Raw genomic sequence first — 23,926 nt, 5'->3', positions numbered from 1 at the left:
AAGACAGACTAAATTGGACATGGATCAAGCTTTTGTGAGCTGCAAAGCAGCGATACTCCTGCTCAGCGCAGCGGTAGGCCCAAGCGGGGAGGCCTCGGGTTTAGGGCAGCAGGTCCCTAGGGCTCCATCTTGTGACGCTTACAACACTGCAAACGACGTCTCGGTTACAGCAAAGGCCGATTTGCTTTGCAGGGAATGTGGGAAACTACAACAAGTTTATCTTTTACACACTAACACATTTGCAGTTTTTAAAAGCACGTTACCTCTCACTGCTATTTCCAGCTCCCCTCTGGCCAGCCCGTGCCTCAGCCGACCAGCAAAAAAAAAAAAAATAAAGCTGCAACAAGGTAAAATTTGGCCTAGATTCTCAGGTAACATAAATTGGAATAATTACATTGCCTTCGGCAGAACCAGTTTACACAAGCCAGGACTGTCACTCTTCCTAATTAGCATTGCTTCCTTTGGAATACGATCCGATCGCTTCTGTAACTCAGCTGGGGGCATAGGTTCGCGGGGCCTACCCCGCCAAAGGAGGTGGCAGGGCAGTCCTTTCTCCGAGCGAGGGAAACCAGAGCAAGACGCATTCAAAAACACATCACGGGCTGAAGCCCAGCCAGCTTCCCTCCCCAATACTGCCATCTAACAACACAAACAGCAAAGGCAGTTTGTTTAGAAAACACTTTACAAAGTTTCGACATGCCTCTTAGGGAGCGTATCCCGGTACCTTCAGTTACTTTCAGGGAAAATAACTCCAACCACCACCTCAGGGCAGCCCCGATTTTTCAAGACAAACCTTCTTACTACTTGAGCAGAAGCTGAGCTCTTCCAGGTGGGGGAACTTCCTACTAACATTACTTCTTTTAGAGTCAGCGCTCAAGATTTGACAACAATCCTCAAAGAGTGGATGTAAGTGAATCCTACACACACATTGCTTACCTTACCAGCAAACACCATCCTGCCATTTCAGTAAACACAATTCGAGTATTGATACAATCCTGAAGAAACCAACCCAAGCAAAAGGGGGGGTGACAAACTCTGCTCTCAAGAAGAACAGGAACAACATAGCTGAGCTCTGTGCACACACATTTGCACTTTGCTCGCCTAGTTTGAGCACAGTTATCACTGACTGCAGGCTATCAGGAACATCCACCAGCCTGAGACACAGACACCTTCCCCTTGCATTGGTGAATATCAACAAAAAAATGAAATAGCCGGTAAAAAAACTAACCCACCTCTCTGCTGCATAACACCCCAAGCAAAAGGGCTCCAAAGGGCCTCTGGGGCCCAGCTGCCCAGCATTTCAAGGGTGACCTGAGCATCCCCACCTGATGGGAATTCCAGCTCCAGGCCGAGGGCAATCACCTGCCCGTAGCTCCATCTGCACCTTGCAGGACAGTTTCTAAGTAGTTCTGGAAACAGCTGGGTCCTCAGTAGTGCAAAACTGAATCTGTCAGCATGGTGTCCCTACTTTTTGAAGGACAACGGGAACTCTTTGTGAGGACCTAAGCTCTTTGTTTGATCTCATTTCTAGTGCTGGCCACATTCTTTCTTTCCAGTGAAATACTATACAGCCACTTGCCTCCTGCAAAGGAGAGAGCGCTCACTGCAAATAGGCAGATCGCCACCCCAATAGTGGCAAGTATTGCCACAGAAAAGTGAAAAGGGGGGGGGGGAAGTTAAAAAAAAAGTGAAAAGCAGTTAACCATCCTGCTGAGCATGGCAAAGGGCAGTGCGGAAATTTAATTGAAAGGATTGTAAATTCAGCAGCCAAGCGCAGCTTCCAGAAATATTAGGCCAATGCATTACGCATAGGTAACCTCTGAAGTGCGTTCCCCTGGGCCCGGGAAGAACCTGCTATACAGTCTCTGACATCTGTGTCTCGGCTGTTACTGCAGCTCTACCTCAAATAATACCCCCCCACCCCCTTTATATTTATAGCACACTTGAATAGTACCGAGGGTGTAGTGAGGTGTTCTCGTGCAAACGAGGGCCACTCCGCATCTCTCCCTGCTGCGTCTGGGCAGCGGCAGCGGGAACGCACCGACGGTACCCAGGTTGCCCCGCGGGGACCCGCTCCGGCTGCCTCAGCACAGGACGCTGCCGAGCCCGGGGCTGGAGGGACGAATCTGCCGCTAGCAGCGATGGCAGAGCGCTGGCTCCCCAGGGCGTAAGGGAATCGGACTTTTGGAAACAGCTGGATGACAAAAGCTTTCTCTGATCTGCTCCTGCAGACATAATGAGGATCGTATATGTAGAAGTACAGTCCGCAACCTCCAGACCTGGTTCTTTGGAGCAGGGTTCTCTGTTTCCTATAGGGCTTTTTAGTCAACAGTGTGACAGAGCTTATTTGGGTCCCCCTCCGCAGGTGGGGTTTCACCTTAGATTTCAGATCTCCTGCTCTGATGACCGTGCTCGCATCTTCCCACTCAGAACACTTGTTCCTTTTGATACCATCTCACGTGATAACAAACAGCCCCCCTCGTCTTCTGCAGCACAGAACAAGGAGAATTGCCATTTTCTCTCTAAAGAAAGAAAAAGCTCTGTCTTTGCCTCTTCCTTCAGACCAAAGACAAGCATCCTTGCCCACCTACCTCTTTGTTACTAATACCTGTGGCTCTCCAAAGCCATTCTTTCTCAAAAAATTTGTCGTTTTCATCGTGCTGATGCTTACAGCATACTTTTTAAAAAGTCAATAAAATAACTGTATTAACTGCAACTTTTACCTTCATTCTACAGTTTCGGAGTTGATTTTGTTTCAAAATTCAGAGACATTTTGACGATAATTGTTAACACTGCAAAAATATTGTAGGGGGTGCTAAATTCAGCCTTTTCGCCATGCCGCCTTGGGAGCTGGGAGCAAGAGATACAGCGAGGAGGGCTGCCGAAAGGTCAGGTTAACAGCTGAACTTGGGATTTTCCCATCAACAATGTGTTACGAAGGCATCTTCTGTGCAGCCATCACCTTTGAACAAATGTCTAAGTAGGTGAGATCGGTATGCACAATAAAAAGCCCAAGGAGTGTTTAAACTTCTTGTTTGAAGTGAGATAAGTTAAAAATGTCTATTTGTCTAAATTTCAAGAAAAAAAAAAAAAGTATCTCCAAGGTCCTTTCTTTGCAACTAGCCGGTCGGTTCATCGTACTGAGCAAATAACGGCATGTCTAATTATTGTGGGAATATTCCAAAAGGGCTAATGTTATATATGACAGTAAAAGGGTTTTGATTAACCAGAAATCGTTCGGGAGAGTATAAAAGTAACTCTTTCCTCTTAATTCTTTCTGCCTTTCACAGATGAACCGAGCTCACCCCAGGCCCCTGCCAAAATCTGACAGTATGACTCGGAAAACAATAATTTATGTTAGTTTATTGGTGAGCCTCACTGTAGTCAAAGCCCTGCCTAGAAGTTACTGGGACACAGGTAAGAATATATCTCGTATTTTTACTCTGTTCTTTTGTATAATACCGACGGCTGCCGCTTCGCATTCGCGGTTATTTGGTACCGCGCTTTGCCACTGCCAGTTCTATGTGGGAATTTATTTTCTTATGCGTCAAAGGTATAGAACAAAATCGTGTCTGTATAATTGTTTTGTGATCCACCATCTAAGCTGTTGCTCCTTAGCGGCTTGAGAATCTGTGCAGCGTGCAGGACGGCCGGTGGTTGCTGAGAGGAAGAGTCCTCCAGGGCAATTTAATCCAGAGGGATGTGGTGGGGCCACTGATTTTAGGCCCCCAAAACCTGCTGAAGTAAAGCCTGTGGTTATTCCAGCCTCCCTCCGTGCCCACGAGGAAGCGAGACAGAGTTCCCCAGAGGGATGCTAGCTCCAGGTGGCCGTTCCGATCCGCCGCCTTACACCATCACTCGGTGCGGTCCTTCGGAGGGGACCTACGCTCCCTTTGCCAGCTACCGAGGGAGCCTACAGTGACCGCGCTTCTCACTGAGGTTCAGCGCCTAACGTGAGACGACTGAACACCTCCGAGAGCGTGCTGTTCAGATGCTTCTTCCACATTACATATTGCTATCATTAGTCAATTTTTTTTTCCTCTTTCCCAAATGCACTAAATTGCCCAACGGTGTGAAACAGCCGATGTTTGTGTTATTTGTCTCACATCATTGTCATCTCAGCTGACACCCTCCCATTACTCAGAGGAGAAGCCAGCTTATTTCTGTGATTCGTTTGATCTCAGCCCTACCGACACAAGGGTGAGACGGTAGCATCCTGATGTGGGAACAGGCCCCTTATTCTAAAACAAATCTCTCAGAACATTCTCTGACAAACTAGGAACTCAAGAAATGATTGCATTTAGGTTTGCCCATTCATACAGGCCCAGTGGCAAAGGAAAAATGTTTGCACAGGTTCTTCACAGACATTGGACACGCTTGATTTCCTCTGGGCCCGTTCCCACCGCAGACAGAAGGATGCAGCTCTGAATTTCTGAGGAGCTTTGCCTGCCAACGCAGTCCTCAATTTATCCCATGTTTTCCACACAGGAAATCCTTCATCCGTAGCTAAAGAGTGGCCAAGCGCACCTTTAACTAGCTGCGGCAGGGCGAAAAGGTGTTTCGTAAGGTGCTTATTTAATCACGGGAAGCGCATCACCAAACTCGCTGACAGCCCTCCGGGTTTTAGCGTGTTCCTCCCCGCAACACTGGAGCTAGGCAGGGGAATGATATTGGCCCTACGGTGTTGTCGGTCAGAAACAGTTTCACATCCTCATGCTTAAGTCAGATAGGAAGTTCAAGCTTACGCCTTCCTGCTCCCCATGCTACTACCCCAGGCACCGAATTATTTTCCTCCAGTACTCCGGTACTGAAAAAAAAAAAGTATTTGATGAAGCATTTAGTAAACATTTTTTATTCAATTGTCTTGTTTTTCAGAGGGAAAAACCAGCATTGGGCAACGTTTTTCTCAGCTGCAGGAGAATAATTTTAAAGCCATGTAAGTTGTCCAGGTAAAGCGTCTACTTGCAAATTTGCTGCCGCTGAACATCCTTGTGCGGTTTGGAAATGTACATGCCCGGCGAGTCCAACGCCCATCCTGCCAGCCAGGGGCGATGCGGATCCTCTTACTGTCTCACGTGTGAAAGTTAAAGAATTGGGGGGTTTTTTGGTTTTTTTGGTTTTTTTTAGGGAGCCAGGAACAGGTTTAACGCTGTGTGTTCTTCTCGTAGTGCCATGATCATGTTTGCTCAGTACGTGCAAGGAGGCACGCTTGGCAAAGCCGTCGAAATGGCTGAAGATGTCACCGGCCTTGCCAAAAGGTGTGCTGCTGCTGCCAGCGACAGCCCGGATTGTCTGAAGCCCTTGGTAAGCACGCTTACGCTCCTAATGTGGCGAGCCTTTTCAGAAGTGACTTGTAATTTCAGAGCCCTGGTATGCATTGTTCCAAGAGGCATGAATACAGGATTGAGAGACTTGGCTTCCTCCTGTATGTGTGTTTGGCCTTAATGACTCGCTCTCCAGCCTCCCATCTATAAAGCATCTCAAGATAAATGATGCTTTATAGATTCCCCCCGCCCCAATAGCACAGGATCCTCGACCTGTATCTTTCTAAGAGCTGTTCAGAAAGTTAAGCTTTCATGGCTGGGGCAACAAAATTCAGAAGCCAAATTAGATATTTCTAGCAAATATGGTCTTTAGAGGCATTTGCTCCACTCCGTTAACTCACGTTGCTCTTTTTTGATGGTGCCTGCTGCAAGACGCTTGTGGAGCTGGCAGAGCGAATCGTGGAACGTGAACGTGAGTCCGTGTTACGGCACATTTCTGATCTGTTGGACGCACTGAAACAAACCCTGAGGCCTCCGATTGCTCACAGGAGTAAAACGGAATCCGCACACAAATTAACTTCTAATTTTTCACAGGACAGGATTTTCCTCGATACAATATGCCAGGAGGAAAATCTTCCCGGGTTTGCAGACTGCTGTGCTAAAAAGGATCCCGAAAGAAATGACTGCTTCCTCTCCCTTAAAAATTCATCCAGAGGGTTCGTTTCTCCTTCTGAAAGGCCAGATGCTGAAGCTGCCTGCAAAAATCATTCACAGCAGCAACAGCCATTAACAAGATAGTAAGTAAATAAATCATAGATTCGTTGCCTAGATATGACAGTTCTGAGCCCGGAGACAGCAAACGCAGTATCAACCAAAAAGCTCAGCCTGAGAGTCCCTGTAATCTCGTACTCCTTGTTCTTCCTAACGTGAATTTTTTTTTCCATAATTCATCTAGCTGGAGTTCTCATTATGCGAAGCGCCTGTTCTGGCACCTCCTGCTTTGGCTATAGGTCCAAATGACAAAGGATCCGGCCCACGTTATTGTAGTCTATGTGAAGAACTTGTCTGAAACCAAAGGCTTCCCGTTAGTCCTTAAAAGTCAAGGAGGAGATTTGCTGCCTCTAAGCCAGAACTGGCAGGATTCGAGACTTCAATTTCCAGGAAAACGTCCGCCCCGTTAGAATTTTCCAAGATAAACACCGCCCTGCACAGCTTGTCGTTACGGCAGGAGAGCAGTCGCTTTTAGCAGCTATCATTTTAATACGTGGCAGATGCCACAGTAACACCGTTGCTCCCTGCGTGTAGGGCCTTACTCCGAGACTAAAGGCATTTCTCTCTCAGTTCTAGTTTCATCTATGAGGTTTCCAGAAGGCATCCTTTCCTCTACGCCCCAACAATCCTTTCTGTCGCTCTCCGGTACGACGAGATGGTGAAGAACTGCTGTGGAGGTGCCGAAGCCCCTGCTCACAACCTGGGGGAATGCTTTCGGAGACAGGTAATCCACCGCAGGCGTTTAGTTTGTTCGGGTGCAACCCGGGACTTTCCCGTAGCTCAGCAAATACCAGAGCAGAGATGTCAGGCATTGCTTTTTCAGCATCGGAACCTGATATTAGAATTCACCTTGTTAAAGTCCAGCTGACACCAGACTTCAACGCTCTGTCGAATCGTAGCTTGAGCTCCTAAATGAAAATGCCCGACTTTGGGGCGTTGGTCTGACGGAGCATTACAGCTTCCATCTCCCGCTCGGCCGAGCGCTTGCAGCACAGTCGTGCCCTGCACGTCACCAGTGTCAGAAACTCAGAGCAAACTGCCTGTAGCGGTGGAAAATAAGGATGGAGAGCCTGCCTTTGCCGAACGGCTGAACGTGCCTTTCACACAGCATAGCTGGGCTGCGAGTGACGGTGCGGTTTAAAGCCAGCCGTGGAGCTCCCAGATGACGATTTCTTCCCCTGCGCTAAAAACACTGAACTATTATCCAAAAGGGTTCTGGTTTCTTCTCACAGAACTCTTAATAAATGCCGGTGTCTAAATAGCAAGCACAACAGGTAGTTCACATAAAAAACGGTCGCCGCAGGAGTTTTAGTGTAAAGCGTTTTCTTTCCTTCCACCCTGATGGTCTGCATCTTCTTTCCACCAGACACCGAAGGTGCTGAAGCCGGTCAGAGAAGATGGCCTGAGGCAGGAACACACGTGCGGAATCTTGAAGAAGTTTGGAGAAAGGACCTTAAAGGCTCTGTGGGTCTTCCCCAGGTTTATCGTGATTTTGCAACAAAGCGTAGGTGTCGCACGTAGCTGTGGGTGGCTCCGCACCTGCACACGGTGCAGTGACCCCAACTCGTCGCTCCTAACCGGTTTTGACACGAGGATGCTCCTGTAATTTCCTGCTCCCCTGCCACATTGCGTCCCGCCACTTTGCACCGAAATCCTTACAGGACCCTTAGATAACTCTGAAAATCTCAGCTACTGGCTTCAAGGGACGGTTATTTGTAAACTTCACTGGGAGCAGGGAGAGGCCATTCCTGAGCAGTTTGGATTCCACACCCCCCCCGCCCCAAAGGACAGCTATCACAGTCTCACACCGTGAATATAAACAATAACTGTTTTTCTTTGTTGTAGGAAACTTGCTCAGATAAGTCAAAAATTCCCTAAAGCTGATTTTGTTACCATTAACAAACTTGTGATGGATGTTGCTAACATGCACAAGGACTGCTGTCGTGGAGACATGCTGGAGTGCATGCACGACAGGGTAAAACTCATTTCGTATCTCTGTGTTTGCAGAATTTCAATGCATTTTGTTGTTGCTGCTGTTTTCAGTTTGTTTGTTTGCTTGGGGTTTTTTTTCCTCCTGTGCTCTGATGATTGCTGTCCAAACCTGGAGTTTAACTCTTCACTCTAAAAACCTGGTTGATTTTCCCAGTTCACTTTTCCTGGCGTGAAGTCATCGAGACGGGCAGAACAATCGCTTTGTGACTAAAATGACCTCACACTGCTTCAGCAGATGTGGTTGCAGCTCCCGGCTGTGCCGTGCATTTTCTGCGCGACTTTTGGCAGAGCACAGTATCTGCCCGTCCCCCGTCCTCTGCCTTCTTCTAACGTCCCAAGCCCATCGATCTCACCGCCTGCCTCTGGCGTCCGGCCACACCACGGACCTCCGGGTGCGGTGCTCACCCGGTAGTGCCGATCAAACGGCAAGCAAGGGGCTGCGGCCGCGTTCCCTGTTCTGCCAGATGCACAGCCTGGGCCAGGCACCTCCGCTCTGCGGGAGTCACCTTCTCTGTCTGTAAAATGGAGATTAAAAACACTGAGAAGGAAAAAAACAAACCCCAAACCCCCCAAACCAACAACAAACCGACCACCAAAATCTGGTAAAATGCCCTTCCTTCCCTTTTTTGCTTTCCAGGAAGAGATTCTACACTATGTCTGCACCAACCACGACATCATATCAAGTAAAATTAAGAAGTGCTGTGAAAAGCCTCTGTTACAAAGAAGCGAATGCATAGTTAATGCAGAAAACGACGACAAACCTGCAGACCTGTCGCCCCGCGTCAGAGAGTTTATAGAAGACAAAGGAATATGTGACCGCTTTGCCCAGGAGAAAGACACACACGTAGCCAGGTAACGCGGGTCTTCCGCTGCTCCTCGCTGTTGCTGTTTCGATATTGGGGGCGAAAGGTGCCGCTCTGGCCGCTGAAGCCCAGCTCAGACCCCAGCTCGGAGCCGTCTGCCCCGTGAGTGTATGGGCATGGGGCACCGTGCAAGCGGGTCTCAGCAAAACTCCGCTCGACCCTGGAAAGCGTGGCACGGGAACAAACGCAGAACAGGGCACGACTGTTGTGTCAGTGACAAAACTGAAGAGACAACGTGTGAAATTTAGGTGCTACCGGTTCCCGCCTCAGGCCCGAAACACAGCTTTGGTCCGCTCTTCGGCGGGAGTTCAAACCCGCTTGGTTAAGCCAGACTGGTGTCTGGGTTCAAACAGGATCGGTCCGTTTCTGTTCCTGCCATGTTCCTCTGTGCCACGAAGCCCTGATCCTACCTGTAGTAACCTTGGGCAAGAACGTCACAGGCTGCAACAGAAACAGCATCGAGTCCCAAGGCAGAGAATTCACTTCCAGTCACGTACATCGCTTCCACTTGGGAAAGCGCAGCTAATGGATTGGGCACGGCTGGTGTGCGGGGTGACTGCGTCTGTAGAGCTCATCTTGTCAGCGTCTGCTGAGAAATAGGTCTGTTACTGGAAATTCCTTCACTATCATTTAGACAGCATTAAAAAAAGAGCAAAACCCCAAGCCCCACAAGCCACGACCGTGCTTGACCCGAGCTGACGCTGGGCTGGGACTGTGGGATGGACGGGACTCGCTCAGGCAGCGCTGTGCTCAGTCAGCCGCGTTGTGTTCAGGTTCAGTCCCGGGCTGAGATGCTTTGAAATCCTCCGTGTTCCGCCGGACGTCAGACAAAACCATCCCCAAAGCACCCCCGCTGTCCTTACCGCCCCCCCGGCCTCTTGCAGGCAGTTGTTGTGGCTTATCTCTAATTCCTGATACTCCTCGTATTGCAGGTTTCTGTACGAGTATTCCAGGAGACACCCTGAATTCTCCGCTCAAATGCTTTTAAGAATTGGAAAAGGATACGAGGACCTACTGGCAGAGTGCTGCAAACCCGGTGCTCCAGACGACTGCTGCAGCAGAGGGGTGGGTGCCACCGGGCTTCACACAACACGCGACGGGTTCCGGCCAAACCGCGGACGTCCCTGCTCCGGGTCTGGAGCGAGTACCCGCGGCGCCTGTAACAAACCCAGCAAATATTACCAGGCCCGAGCGATTCCCAGATGGAAAAAGCATCAAGAGAGCTTTCGCAGTCATCACTGGCGAAGCAATTCAACACGGACAGCCAGGGATGCCGGGGAAAGGGACGGAGCTGACGTTTCCGTGCGCCCCTCTCCCGGCCGGGCTTCCCGGCATTGCCGGCTGCCCCTGGCAAGTGCGCAAGGCGCTTGGGGTTATTGCCTCGGATAAAGGCATCGGTGTTGCAAATAGCCGAAGCGAGGCGCCGCCCCGTGTCCCTGAACCTAGCCTTCCGTCGGTGATACAGAACCATTTCGAGGTGACCGAAGGTGGACATGGATCACTCCAGGCAGGTTATAGGGGTTTCAGACAGACGAGGGCATTGTAATGGAATTAAACACAGGTGGTAGGTGCCAGGTGAGAGGGAGCTATAGGTATCCAGGCCTTACCATGAAGCGATAGGGCGTTCTGCATCCCCCCGATACAATGACTCCTCCCATTAATTTCTTTTTTTTTCAGGAGGAAGAACTGAAGAAACACATTTATGAGACTGAGAGTGTGATGAAGACAAGCTGTGACATTTACAAGGAGAAAGGAGATTACTACTTCCAAAACGAGTATAACTTTCTTATATGCTTACCTTACTCCTCGACCAGCTGGGCACAACTCGGGCTGGGGTAAAGCCACGCGTGTCAAACCAGCTAGGCTAAAAGATTGGAGCCAATATATCAACGGCTTCTAGGATTTTTTTATTTTTTTTTTCTTTCCCAAGCCAATGTTCTGGCCTCTCACGAGTTCTCTCCTTAACCCAGCTCATGAATCTGTGAAGTGACAACTTGATCAGTCTCCCGCCTGTGTTTCCTGTGATGTTCTGGCTTTGTAGCTGCGTTTTGGGCTGCGAGCTGTAACTTAAGAGCAATAAATTTGGCCAACAAAAGACAGTTGCCGTGTCTTTTGCAAAAGACTTTGCTCTCTCCAGCCCCTGCAGCAGATGTAAACATTAACAGCCGTAACAAAAATCTAACTACGGCAGACAGAGCGCAGCCGGGCCAGCTGAACCGTACGTACTACGCTGAAAAGCAAGATGCAGGCACAAGCCTCCTGGAGGACCTCTGGCCCCAATTTGCGACGTTAATAAGCATGTGCCTACCTTAAAGCATGACGGCGGTCGCAATGAAGCCTCTAAACCGCTTGCATTCTTCAAGTCAGGCTTCAGCTAGCCTCCTCTGGGGCGACACGTTGGGCTTTTTGCACTCCCGCGCACGTTCGATCTTTAAAAGACCTTTGGAACTGGAAGTTTCCAACAAACCTGGTGGGCCGCTTCTGCCGGCGCTATCAGTTGTTAAGGCTTTCCTGGCCATGATGGTTAATAAGCTCAGGTTTTTAAAAAGAAAAAAACAGGTGAATTTTTTTAAGCTTATATACTGTCCTCATCTCATCTGCCAAGAAGTCACTCGAGTTCAACTTTGCTCTTAGGCAACCTCCCTAGGCTCCCAGGGAAATGCCTAACACGGGAAAAGCGTAGGTACCACCTGGTAAGAGGGCCCACCAACACGGAACTGGCACTACTGTCATGAATGTTATTTGTTTAACGTGGTAAGAGGCTGGTCAGGAAAAGGAGAGAGGTCAAACAACCAGAGCACGCTTACGCCTGCCCACGCGAGTCCGTAACCCCCGGGCTCGATCCTGCCCTCGTGTTCCGTGGGGTCCGGCTGCAGGTTCAGGCGTGCGAAGGCAGTGCCTCGCTCACTGCTGCCTGGTGGAATGAAAACACCGATATCAACTACATTATCATTTCAGGCTCCTCATGAGCTTCACCAAGAAGATGCCTCAGCTGACATCCGCAGAGCTGATAAAATTCACCAAGGAAATGACTGCCATCGGCTCCAAATGCTGCCAGTTAAGCCAGGAGAAGCTCCTGCCTTGTGCCGAGGAAAACGTGAGTATTTTTCTTCCGTATCTTGGTCCCACTTGTTCTTGAAACTCTGCCACAACTGCCGCTGCCAGCAGGGTCTGAGAGCTTGGAGTCAAGGTAAATGAGAACAATCTTCACGGAGCTGCTGAGCTGGCCCGAAGACGTACTTCGATGCCGAAGCAAGCGTAACTCGGCATCGTCAAAGTTAAAGCTCGAATTAAACTCGAGGAGGATCAGGAAACGGTCAGGTTAGCACTAGGCAGTCACAGGCAGCGCAAGCAGCCCGACCCCGTTCCCTCTGAAGCTCGAGCTCTCTCATCCGCGTTCAGCCTGCCGAGGTGCCGGCAGCGCTCTCTGAACAGGAGCGGGTCTGTACAGCTCTTCCGGGACACTGCTCCAGGCCCGCGAGGAAAAGCAGTTAAAAAGCTTCAGCCTGCCCTGCAGCCACCCCGGGTACAGCATCGCGTGTGCAAACAGCCCAGCGCGCCCGCAGAAACCCTGCTGATGAGAACAAATCAAACGCAGGGATGGCTTTATGAAGAAATCGCATCATTTCTGTGCGCAAAGGACAGCCCCTAAAATTGCACATACATATTTATTCTGAAAAATCCCAGCCATTTTTGCGCTGACAAAAGTCAGCGGTCGATAGAAATATAAACCGTTACCTGTCTTACAAACAAGGTTTAATTTAAATTCTCAGTTATTTTTTATAACTTTACTAAGAGCAGCAGGCATTTCAGGGATTTTTGAAAAGGAAAAAATAATGTAAAATTGTTTTTTTCACTTGTCCCGGTACAGCTGGATCTCGTGCTGGGCGAGATATGCAGAAGACACCTGACGGATCCTATAAACCCCGGGGTTTGCCACTGCTGCAGCAGCTCCTACGCTCTCAGGAGGCCGTGCCTGGGGAAACTAGAAGTGGATGAGCATTACGTGCCCTTGTCGTTGACTCCGGGTCTCTTCACTTTCCGTGAAGACTTGTGTACGACCGAGGAGGAAAAGTTGCAGCACAAGAAGCAGGAGTAAGACACGTCCTGCTTTACTGCCTCACCCCCGTGTTTCTTATTCTCACCCTGGCAACGCTCGCCTTTACTTGTCCTCTCTGTCTACCCGCCTCGGTCTGCAATACGCCGCTGGCAAACCAGCCCTACGCCCCTCAACCCCTCTTCCAAGCTCTGTTTCGCGCCTCTCACGCCAGACCCCGTTTCTTCTGCTGTCTGGTTCGACCTTTATCGTCTTGCCTGAGATGAGAAGAAAGTCGTTTTCCGAGGCGGTAGCTGCCCCGGCACACACACCGCCCGAGCGGAAGCAAGAGGTGCCGCAGCTGGGTCTGACGGACGTGCCCCGCACCGTCCCTGCCAGGAGAACGAGGGAGCTCCTGCCCAAAGTGCTGCGTGACCCCTGTGGCTTCACCAGGGCTCCTTTCCCAGAACGGGACAGCCCGCATGTTTTCCCTCATTCTGTGCACTCCCCCAGTCTCTGAGAAGCTCCGGTGTTGGGTTGCCTTGGCCAGAGAAAGCTCGTGTGCCAGACACACCCCCCCTCCGAGTCACTGCAAAAAAAAGAAAACCTCTGTGGCCATTGCTTGTGCTGTGCTGAACCCACCGGGTCCTGGATCCCCTGGAGCGGTGCACAGCACGTAAACCACCTGCACGGCTCGTTCATGGAGATTCACGGTGGAGCAACTCCAAAACAGAGCCGTGGGAGTTCATTTCACAGGGGAACGGGGCGCACGCTTGCTCCCTGCTGCAAATACGGATCTGGGTGGTGAGTAAAGTGACAAAGGTCTAGAAAGGACGCGGGCAGCCACAGAAGAGGGACTTTGCAGGAGCAGCGTTTGAGAAATGCTTCGTAAGCCCTGTGCTTGCCTCCCAGCCTCACAGGGCTTGCTTTGCTTTTCTTGCAGAATGCTGATCAACCTCATCAAATACAAGCCCCAGATCACGCAGGAGCAGCTGACCTCCGTCACGGCGGCCTTCGCTGCCATGAGGGAACGGTGCTGCAGAGATGACGACCGCGAGGCGTGTTTCGCCAAAGAGGTACCGGTTCTGCCTTCACCCGTACGTTCTGAATCAAAACGGGAACGTTTCTGCATTAAGCAGCGAAAGCAAAGCCTGGCTGGCCAGAAATGCAGTTACATTTCCAAAGGCAAACTGTATTGCCTGCACAGGCAGGTATGCGTGCCAGCTGCGTGATCACAACTGCTCGAATTAGTCTTGTGTTTCTGTGCAGCCGCCGAGAGATACAGAGCTCAGCTCCATCTCTTGCTCCCGCAGAGTCCCTGGGACTCGCGCTGGTGAAGGCTACGGGCAACGGCCTTTCCCCGGCTAACAGTTCTCAATGGAATTTCTCTTGAAAAGTTCCTCTGCAACAGGAAGGAGAGGAAGGATATATTCACATTTTAAGTCAAAGCGTTTTCCCCATTTATTCTCCCTCCCTCTGTTTCCCTCTTGTCTTTCCTATGTTATTCCGAGCTCACTGAACGTCACGCCGCAGAGCTACTGCGGCTTCTCTTTTCCCTCCAGTAAATCTGCTTTTGCCTCTTCTCGTGTCTCTCTCCTCGATATTCCTTAACTGAACTTTAACAAACCATCCACAACCCTCGAGCCTTGCTCTCTCTTTTCCGACATCTTTGCCTTGCTTTGCTTTAAATGATAAAATACAGAAAATGCTCTCTTCTATATGAACAGGAAATTTCCATCTCTGAACACACCAAAGAGCCTATCTGCGAAGCAGCGTTCTGCTAGCTCTTCCTAATAGAACTGTATTTCAGTATTTTTCTCACAAAGGCCAAATCTTCTCAGGCAATCGGAGCTGAACAGTAAAAGCAAAACGTATATTAAACGTAGTGATATTTGTATATACACTCTGCACACATGGAGTTTATACACAACTTGCGAAGATTATAAAACATTACCCACTGCTCCATACCCATTTATCCGGTTCACAAGTACAGCATCTTCCTGACTCTGCTGCTCATAGATATTTTGCTCTTTTTTCAGGGTCCGGAACTTATCAAAAGAAGTGAAAAAATGTTGTCAGCATAAAGAGCGGGCAGAGCATATTGGCAGACACTTGCTGAATGACAGGAACTGACACAAACTTAACGGTGAGCATCTCTTCTCTAAACGTCCGTGAAGTATAAACAGGAACGTATGATTTGGCACAGGGGAGAAAACTACCTTGTGGCTCTTCCCCCGCAAACCTAATGAAGTCGTGACGGTTTACACCAGCTACGGTTCTGCCACCGTCCCATCTGCCGCTGGGAACAAGGTAACAGAGGCGTCTCCAAATAAAACGTCGCCTTTGCGCGTAGAACCCGCTGAGCTGAGGAACCCTGAACCTGGTCTGCTCGCAAAGCTCGGCTCATCTGAAAACTAAACGTGTTTGTCCATTTTAGCCAGACAGGGAGAAACTCGGACGCAAACTTCATCTCTGGCTCTTCCCGCTTTGATTCAAAATGATCAAGGATATGTAAAATTTAAACCAAACCAGATAATTTAAGCCAGTTTAAGTCCAGCGAGAGGATGCATCACCTTAAAGAAATCCAGCGGAAGAACAAGTTAAATGGATGGAAATTCACGGTTTAAGTGTGGCTGCTATCTTTCGTTATGGAATATTATTTTACTGGTACCAAATAGCCATAGCCACCAAAAGAAAGGCATTTTAAATCTTAAGCTTACAAAACATAAATGCAAAGTAGATCAAATTAAGAAAATCTGCCTGTAACCACTTCTAAATTGTTCTTCAATCAGCAAATAATCATTTTTGCATTTTTATAGCACTATCCTTGAAATACAGCACACGCACTCACTAATACGGGCTGCTTTAGGGGAGTTATAAAGTTGCCTTTAAGCACAGAAAAACATTATCTTGGGCATCCCAAAGAGGGTGAGAAAGAAGAAAAATGAGCAAAACGTCACGGAAAGGACAGAACGCAAACTGCCGAAGCTCCTGGTCAGCGGAGGAATGTTTACAGCAAGCACCAAATCCACACACCAAGTGGTCTGACACAAAAACAGCTTTTGGGGTTTTACTGTCTTTTCATATTAAAAGAAATTAGATGACATGTTAAAAATCGTATGACAAAAACACTACTAGAAGGAAGAGGTATTTGTCCGGGAAACCTTTGGCTCGAAGGAAGAGACACCGCGGTATCGGATTCTTTCGGTGGAGGTACCTAGCAGTAGTTATCCTAGGAGCGTTTCAAAACACCTGTAAGGTAAAGAAACCTTGCCCATAAAAAGGTCTTATAAAATGCAAACCCAGCCTAAAGTATCACCGTCAGAAAGGAGGTTTCAGAGCCAGATTGAAGAGGTTGACTAAACCGAGTCCCATGGGAATCCATCCTGTATTTACTGCTAGGCAATATTTTCATTAGGATATAGGTAACGAGAAGAAAACCCATTCATTAGATTAGCGGCTGACAGCAAGATGGAGACACACCGTTGCAAATCCCTTAGCAACATTTTAAACGTCAAAATTATCTCGACAAATTAGAGAAACAGCCTAGAAGAAACCAGCTATGTTCTGTGAGACCCAGCGTAAGGTACGACATTGGAACGAGGAAGCAGCTGCATCATTTCAGTCCAGCAAAAGTGCTCCTTAGGGAGCTGTGCGGATAACAACGCAGTTAGAGCAAATCATAAGCTGACGAAGAGTCACTCGTGGTTTGCTGCTAATTAAAGTCTGACTTTGGGCTTGCGCACCCGGGGCATAGGCAGAGCAGCAGATCAAGCAGGAGAACAAGCCAGGTAACACACGTGTCACGGTTTCCTTTCCCTCACCTCTGGTAAGGAGTTGGCTGGAGCGTTAGGGCAGATGTTGGGTACCTCACCTCCGGAAAGCATTTCGCTAAAAAGAGAACAAGGGTAGCAAGGATCCAGGAAAGACGAAAAGGAAAGCTGAAATGGATTGGGGTTGCCTGGTTTAGTAAAAAAGGCTGCAGGAACTTGGAAATCTTCGTATCCCCAAACAGAGCGATGCCAGGACAAAGAGCAGCCCGTCAGTGCCCGGTAAGGGGAGCAAAGCGCCGGGATCGACTCGCTGGGAAACGGGGGGAGCCGAGAGACACAAATATCCAATGCTCTCTGCCCAGGTACCAGGGATGGTTGCAGTACCAAAACAACAACTGCATGGCCATCTTGGGCTTCTCTCAGCACTGTGTTTTCCTCAAGATTTTATGTTCTGATGAAGATCAGTCTTGCGGAATTTGGGGGGTAGTTCTGGTTTTCAGCTTTTTAAAAAAAAAAAAAAAAAAAATCCCGTGATGACTTTGGATGTTTCTCACAAGGTAGCACGGTAGTACCAATTCGGGTAGGCTATGTACTCTAATTGCTGTCTTTATAGTGAACAAGGGCACAGGCTCTGAATTGAAAAGCAACCCCCATTTCCTCTCTCACCCCTGCTTTTCCTCGCTGTGTTACCTCAAATATACAATAATGCTTTGCAATAAATTCTTCCCCTGCTCAGCTGTATTTGTCTGAAACGATTCATTTGGGCCCCGCGTTCGCACAGAACTACCACCGGCAGCTTTGTTTCGCTGGCCCTTCCCACGCAGCGGGCTCCAGCCAAGCTGTGCCATCTTCCACAGTTGTATTCCAGCATCTTTCAGTCCCAATTCAGCAGGACAAGTGAAATAAAACAGGCTCAAGTATTTACCATCAGGGGGCAGTGAGAACAGCTGCATTGAGGAGTTGTGTACATACACACACAGAGCATGGGAAAAGCTGCTTGGGAACGCTTTTCTGTTCCGCACTGTCTGGACATTAATATTGCTTTCGGTCTCAGAGCAGGGAATGATGAATGTTTCATATTCCACTCTTTTCAGACTGCACCTTCATCCAACTACGCTAACATTGATGGAACAGAATGCGTATCAGGAATAGCCTAAGAAATACTGAAATACTTTTCCTGCGTGGAAGGGGTGCGGCAGCGCAGACAGAGGAAGCTGCAGCCCTCGCCCTTTTCTCATGAGTGCAGCCTCACCTCTTTGCCTGCTCATCCCTTTGAGCTCTGACTATCCCTTGGCAAATGGCTTTGAGTTGCTCCTTAGAGCGGTTCAGTCGGAACAAAGCCAGAAATCCCGACCAAGAGCCTTGTTCTGTTCTGACAGCAGCACCATTTCGAGGCGCTTCACAGAGCCAGCCCGTGCTGGGCCCATTCCTGACCTCGCAGGAAAGGGAAACGCCGTCCGTGACGTGGCTGAAACTGCCAACTCCTGCTCGGGCCTGGCTGGGAACTCGACTCCGCTTGAGATTCCACTGACGTGTGACCTTACCTTGCAAGCAGAACTGGGATGTTTTCGGGTGAGCTCCCTGGCTCTTAAAGCTTGGCTAACAGGGAGCAAATGGGTCCCTAAGGAGGTTTCAGCGACGCTTAGGGCATACTTCTGTCGCTTTGCACCTCTACCGCAGCTCTCAGTTCATACCATGCATCTTAACTGCCAAATTACTGTACTTATTTCTCTTCTCTGTGCTCCCTTGCCCATAATTATTTTCCTGGGCAGGATTATAATAGATGGTATATTAAAACAAACCCCTCCCCCCAACCACAATAGCTTCAATTATCACAGACTTCTCATTTTTAAATTACCATCCCAGTAACATCATCTCAGGCAGCATAAAGGTTTTCACATTTGATTTATTCCACATGATTTCTAAGAATCATTTTCTGCATATCCGTTTCCTCCCTCTCACAGTGTTTACCTGCGTAAGCCCAAGGCAACTGAGGCAAAACAGATGCCCTGTGAAAAAGCCAAGCTAGCACAGGAGGGCAGTTCATTGTGCACAATTAGACTTTATTTACATCTCTACAATTTCAGCTTTAACATTCAGCAAGACTCAAGCAGAGGGGAGCAGAGAGCTGCTGCGCTGGGGCCAGACTGTACCCAAGCGCATCTGCGGGCAGGCTGCCGACCCAGCCCGGCACAGCAGCAACGTCCTGCCTCTCGCCTCCCCTCCTTCAGATACACAACGCGGGAAGGAACACCGAGTGCTTTGTTTCAACACCACCACAAAACGCTGAGGTGCCTTCCAGGACCCCGTTGAGCAGACAGAACAGCATTCAGTGAGAGTTCTGACTTTGCAGTTCAAGAGGTGTTTCACAGAAAAATGCCCTCTTACGTTTAAGAGCTGAGTAGCTATGAAGGGGGAGGGTTTCCATTTAGATTTTTCTAACTGTAGCTCAAAGCTTAAGCAAGTTAGGCATCTACCAGTCTGAAGCCGGGGGGATTTCAGGTCTCTCTTGCACAGGTAGGGTGGGGTGGGTTTTTTAGTTTGGTTCGTTTGCTGTTGATTTTTTGTTTTTGTTTAAGATAATAGAGAAGCCTAACTGCAATCTTAGATAAATTAACTTTTGACATTTATCAGTACTGAAAAGCTTCCCTGTAATGTAATTCAACATTTCTGTAATAGAAAGAAAACCATATACTTAACTTTCCTATTTTCTGTACAATTAATACATTGGTTATTGCAATATTTTTCTGATATCCTAGACTTTTGATAATGGTTTGTAAAGTAGTAGGGTTTAAAGCCTTGTGCTTTTCAAGAGATTTCCCCCCCCCCCCCAACTTCAGTTTCAAGCTAGATTCAACCTCTGCCTTTTGGGGCAATCTAGTGCATCTTGTTAGGTGGTTCCCAACTCGTATTCCGGAGCTGTAGAGGAGGGGGTTCAGTTTCGGTTGCGTAACTAGCAAGAGAAACTTCAGCACTTGGAACACGCCTGTGCTTTAAGTGCTCTTCAGCCATGGCACATTCAAGCAAGCGTACTGGCTTTGCTTCGGCAAAGGCGGCACGTGGGCTCTTTGCAACGGGCCGTTCACATCAAACGGCAGTCTCTGTTTTCCTAACAGTTCGGCTCTGAAGGTGCTGGCGTATCATACTCTTCTCTTTTAGGTACCTGAGATGGGGAGAGAGAGACAGAGATAGCATGCATTGAATTAACACAATCCTGCAAAACTTCAAGGCCGATTCTAACGTGCTAGTTGAATGGCTGAAAATTTCTTCAAGGAAAGCTTTTCTGATAGAAAGTGGCAATTGCAATTTATTTTTTTCTTTATGTTTCCTGGCCTCTTCAATTCAAAGTGATTATCAGTGCATCATTTGCTAACAAATCCACAGCTGGTATAGGCTCTTCTTACTTTGGACCTCAGGACTCATATAATCGTTCAGAAATACCAGTGTGTTTCTGTCTTGTACCTGTGAGAGGAACTCACGCCATTTATAGGCAGTAAAGTTCTGAAGGGACATTAAGAATTTGGCACTCATCTACCTTAAAGGCTATGCTACCTAAATCGTACCACAGTACGTACTGCATTTATACTTCCAAGCACAGACAAAGCATCGAGAAGCAGCTGAGGAACCAGTCTAAGGCTCACACAACTAAGTCAACAGAAGTGACCCTGAGGGTCCGAATTTTCTGCAGAGATCCACCCATGTGTATGCAGTCACAATTGATTATGGAATATTTAATGGCAACAGGTCGTCTGGGTTTGGAGGATAGAGAAAGGATTCTAAATCCCGCCACGTTTCACTTCAGTAGTCACAGCACAGTGCTCTACCTGCGCTCCGCTACATGAACGCATTCACCTCTTGAGCCGACCCATAACTGTCAACATTCTCCTGGACTCAGAGTGACTCCACTCCTTTTACTCCTACTCACCTTGCAATTGTCTGTTGAATCTCCTGTTGTTCTTCCTCATTTATTCTGTGCAGAATCGATTCCAGAAAGGGAAGATGAAATTGAATATACTGAGCAACCTACCAAACAGGTGACAACAAACGCCCATTAGTAACTAAGCTAACTGGGAAAAATACTGTCAACTATTAGAACTGACAGTATACATACATCACTGCTAATCTCTTCCACGTCCCTGTCCATGAGAAAAAATCTGGCAACCTTCTCCGAGGGCCCCTGCAAGAGTCTGTGCAGTAAGGGAACGTCTCCGCTCCTCAGCTGCTTCTTTTCTGGGATTTACAAGAAATGTCATGAGGCACAGAACATAAAACAGTCCTTTTACAAAGAACTTTTCTTGACAAAGATCCTGTATTTGACTGGCAACAATTATTAGATACCCAATATGTCTAACACATTTGCAGGAGGATGTGGCACCTAACATAGACTATGCATTTTGAGAGAGATTGGTAGATGCCACACCAAGGCGTTGCAACTTAGGTAGCCGACTAAGTGTTTAAGAGACCGATCCCATCAGCCCCATCAGCTTGACCATGACTCCCTAAAACAAAAATTTATTCCACAATTTTCAAACATGGTTTCAATTTCCTATTTTGACATTTAAGGCACATGCCCATCAGTTCTTTCTCCCATTCCTTCAGGTGTTCCTTTTAATAAAGATCAAATTTCCTTTTTCCTGAACAAATGAACTGTGTTGTGGAAGTAAATATGTTCCACTGACAAATGACTACTTCTAAGTGATCCAGGACTACCATCCAACGCCATCAATTAAAACCTCCCAGAACAGCGCCAGCAGGAGCCTGGCATCCCACGGCTGCAGCGGCCAAACAAAAGCTAGAGCAGAACAAAATCTTAAACACCACCTTTCATAGAGAAAAAAACCAAGGCCTGCTTAGCTGCACCGGCCATACTGGCAGCACGCGGAAAGCCCCCAGAACACAGTTACGCAGGTTTTGCTCTGCTCCAGAGGACCGCACGTGGCTAAGGGCTTCCGGAAAGGCCGAAACGCCACGCCACACCCACGCTGCCCAGCCCAGGACAGCCTCCCGTGATGAATCCTGTCGCTCCAAGTTAAGCGGCCCACGCAGATGCACGGAGGATCATTAAGATGAAGCAGTCACGCAGCAGTGTCGGGCTTACCTCCGGATGCATGGATAATATAAAGCGCAAATTCGTGTGGGCTGTTTTCTATCTGTTAAACACACAAAAAAAGTCTGTTCAGGCTGGCTGATACACTCTGCACATTTCACTGTCAGCAGATATTCTCTGTGCTTCTCCACTCAGATAATTAGATCCAAGTCTGGGACTGGGATCCCATCTGTGGAAAGGTTCAGAGATACCAGATTTAGCTAAGACTGAAAGCCGTGCTGCCACCTCAGGGCTGCTCACGCTTCCGTATCGCCCCAGTCACTACCCTACCGTCTTTGGCCACACCAGATCCTTCCTGTTTCCTTGGAGCACCCTTAACTACTTCATACAACTTCCTTTTCAGGTGACCCGCAGATGTCCCAAGAGTATTACCGCAATTAGGGTGAACCCGTCATCTCTTCCTGTCCACTTGTCCACACAACCACGTTCAGAAAATAGCAGTCCTTTTCAACACTTGTTTTCCAATTTATTCTCTATAACTTCACCACCTGCTCTGTAATTACATTCCTCATGTCATTATTCATAAAGTCAACTTCCCCTTTTAGTATTACACTACAAGTCTTACTAACAGTATAAAGTAATTCTGCAATAGCAAAGTGTCTAGACAAGTTGAATGATCAAAAATTGCATGCTAAGAAGGTAGATAAAAGTATTGGAGTAACCTACGGCACGTATTTCTGACCGACTATCATCTTGTTAATGGTACCAAAGCAATCCCAAAGGAAAAAACCCAAAAAACTTGTTGTTTCAAACAATGTGGCACTGATCCTGAGCACTAGTTCTAACTCTTTCTGAGTTTTCTGTGCGTCTGGATCTAACAGAACGCATCTCCCAGACACTCCCGCCGGTTTTAAGCGCAATACCATTCCAGCGCCCGACAGCAGAGGGAAGCACGTCCACGTCCACTAAACAAACATCCTTTATCTGTGCTGGGAAATGCTCCAAGTGCGGCCGCCTTTTCCCTCCTGTGTGAGTTCATAGAGCAGCAGTTCTGTAGTTCTTCCTTCACCGCACACTCTACACCCAATATAGCTTTTCTAGACTCAAACGGCAGCAAGACATTTGTAAAACAAACCCAACCCATTCCTTAAAAACAGCCCGTGTGGTTTTTTGTGCTCTGTTTATGCACTATCCCCTCCCAGGTACTTCCTGCCTTTCAGGCAGCTCCCGTGTGACACGCTCACATTAACATTTCCAGAACGTGGCTCCACTTGCTTCTGCAAACACGCAGAGTTACCTTAAACTTGCGAAGCAATTGTTCTATTACTTGTCTCGTTCTCATCTGACTGTTTATTCTTATTTTGGTTTCTGATCCAAAAGCTGGGGTAAAAACCGACGTCTAGGAACAAAGAGAACAGCAAAAGGGCATGAGGACTGCGGTACTCTGTGGCTGGGACTCACAGGGATAGAAACCAGCAGAGCTCTGGGACAAAGCAAGCTGTCGGGGACGCTGCCACTGTTGCCGTAAAGGGCAGCGGTGTCCTGTGGAGAGCACCCCTGGTAGGTAGCACCACTGGGGAACCCAACGTGCGGTGGCCGCGCACACCTGGAGCCCACCTCCCGCAGCAGACCCCAAAGCAGACCTCCGGGGACGAGCCCAAGGCCCTCGAGGGGAGGGCCCCTCTCGGCTAAGGGCGGGCAGGGGAGTCCAGAAGATGCTGCACTTTTTATCTGTCCAGCACCCAACCGCAGGTGATGGAAAATGAGGATAAACATTCCTACCTCGTAGTTGTAGAAGTGGCCGTTAATTGAGAACCTGTGAGTTTCTACTTCCGTCCTCGCTATCATGGGGAACTTGGTCCTCTTCCGCACAGCCGCAACGCTGCTGCCGGCCCTGGGCAGCGTAGCACAATCATGTTCCGGCTCGCTCTTGGACTTCAGAGTGTGGCTTTCATAACATGAATAACCTGGACAACATCAAACCGCATCAGCATATTGTACAGCTGCTCTACCCTCCTTGCCAGCACCCCCACGGAAAGGACCCTTTTAGTCGAGGTTGTTTTTTTTTTTAATTATTTTTTGGGTGCGTGGGAGGAGTGGGAGAGGAGCGAGGCACAGGCATACGATGAACAGCAACAGGCTGTCTGCAGCAGCTGCAGTTTGCTCTTTTCTTCACTTCT

General features: G+C 48.4%; 2 protein-coding genes across 19 annotated transcripts in view; one reads left to right on the top strand and one right to left on the bottom strand.

The window, feature by feature from the left end:
* Positions 1–2,402: 2,402 nt before the first annotated feature.
* Positions 2,403–16,929, top strand: LOC104642216 (alpha-fetoprotein). Its single transcript, XM_075750695.1, has 16 exons — positions 2,403–2,430; positions 2,715–2,785; positions 3,291–3,417; positions 4,876–4,936; positions 5,169–5,304; positions 5,859–6,061; positions 6,612–6,759; positions 7,402–7,499; positions 7,881–8,010; positions 8,665–8,879; positions 9,823–9,955; positions 10,568–10,665; positions 11,849–11,987; positions 12,762–12,985; positions 13,870–14,002; positions 14,966–16,929. Exons 1-16 carry the CDS (start codon positions 2,403–2,405, stop codon positions 15,008–15,010), a joined length of 1,989 nt encoding a protein of 662 aa, XP_075606810.1. The 3' UTR covers positions 15,011–16,929.
* A 2,319-nt stretch (positions 16,930–19,248) lies between these two features.
* The window catches only part of RASSF6 (Ras association domain family member 6), a 47,744-nt gene continuing 43,066 nt past the window's right edge, over positions 19,249–23,926 (bottom strand). For all 18 annotated transcript variants that reach the window (XM_075750829.1, XM_075750834.1, XM_075750821.1 and 15 more), the window contains 6 exons: positions 23,529–23,713; positions 23,044–23,145; positions 21,798–21,849; positions 20,811–20,929; positions 20,625–20,722; positions 19,249–19,862 (listed from right to left, as the gene is read on the bottom strand). In XM_075750829.1, coding sequence (XP_075606944.1) covers positions 19,787–19,862; positions 20,625–20,722; positions 20,811–20,929; positions 21,798–21,849; positions 23,044–23,145; positions 23,529–23,713 — 632 coding nt within the window. In that variant the 3' untranslated portion in view covers positions 19,249–19,786. The remainder of the gene's footprint in view (positions 19,863–20,624; positions 20,723–20,810; positions 20,930–21,797; positions 21,850–23,043; positions 23,146–23,528; positions 23,714–23,926) is intronic.

The sequence above is a fragment of the Balearica regulorum genome, chromosome 4 (genome assembly GCF_011004875.1).
Source record: "Balearica regulorum gibbericeps isolate bBalReg1 chromosome 4, bBalReg1.pri, whole genome shotgun sequence".
NCBI classification, from domain to species: domain Eukaryota; kingdom Metazoa; phylum Chordata; class Aves; order Gruiformes; family Gruidae; genus Balearica; species Balearica regulorum.
This window is presented reverse-complemented; position numbering and strand designations above follow the sequence as displayed.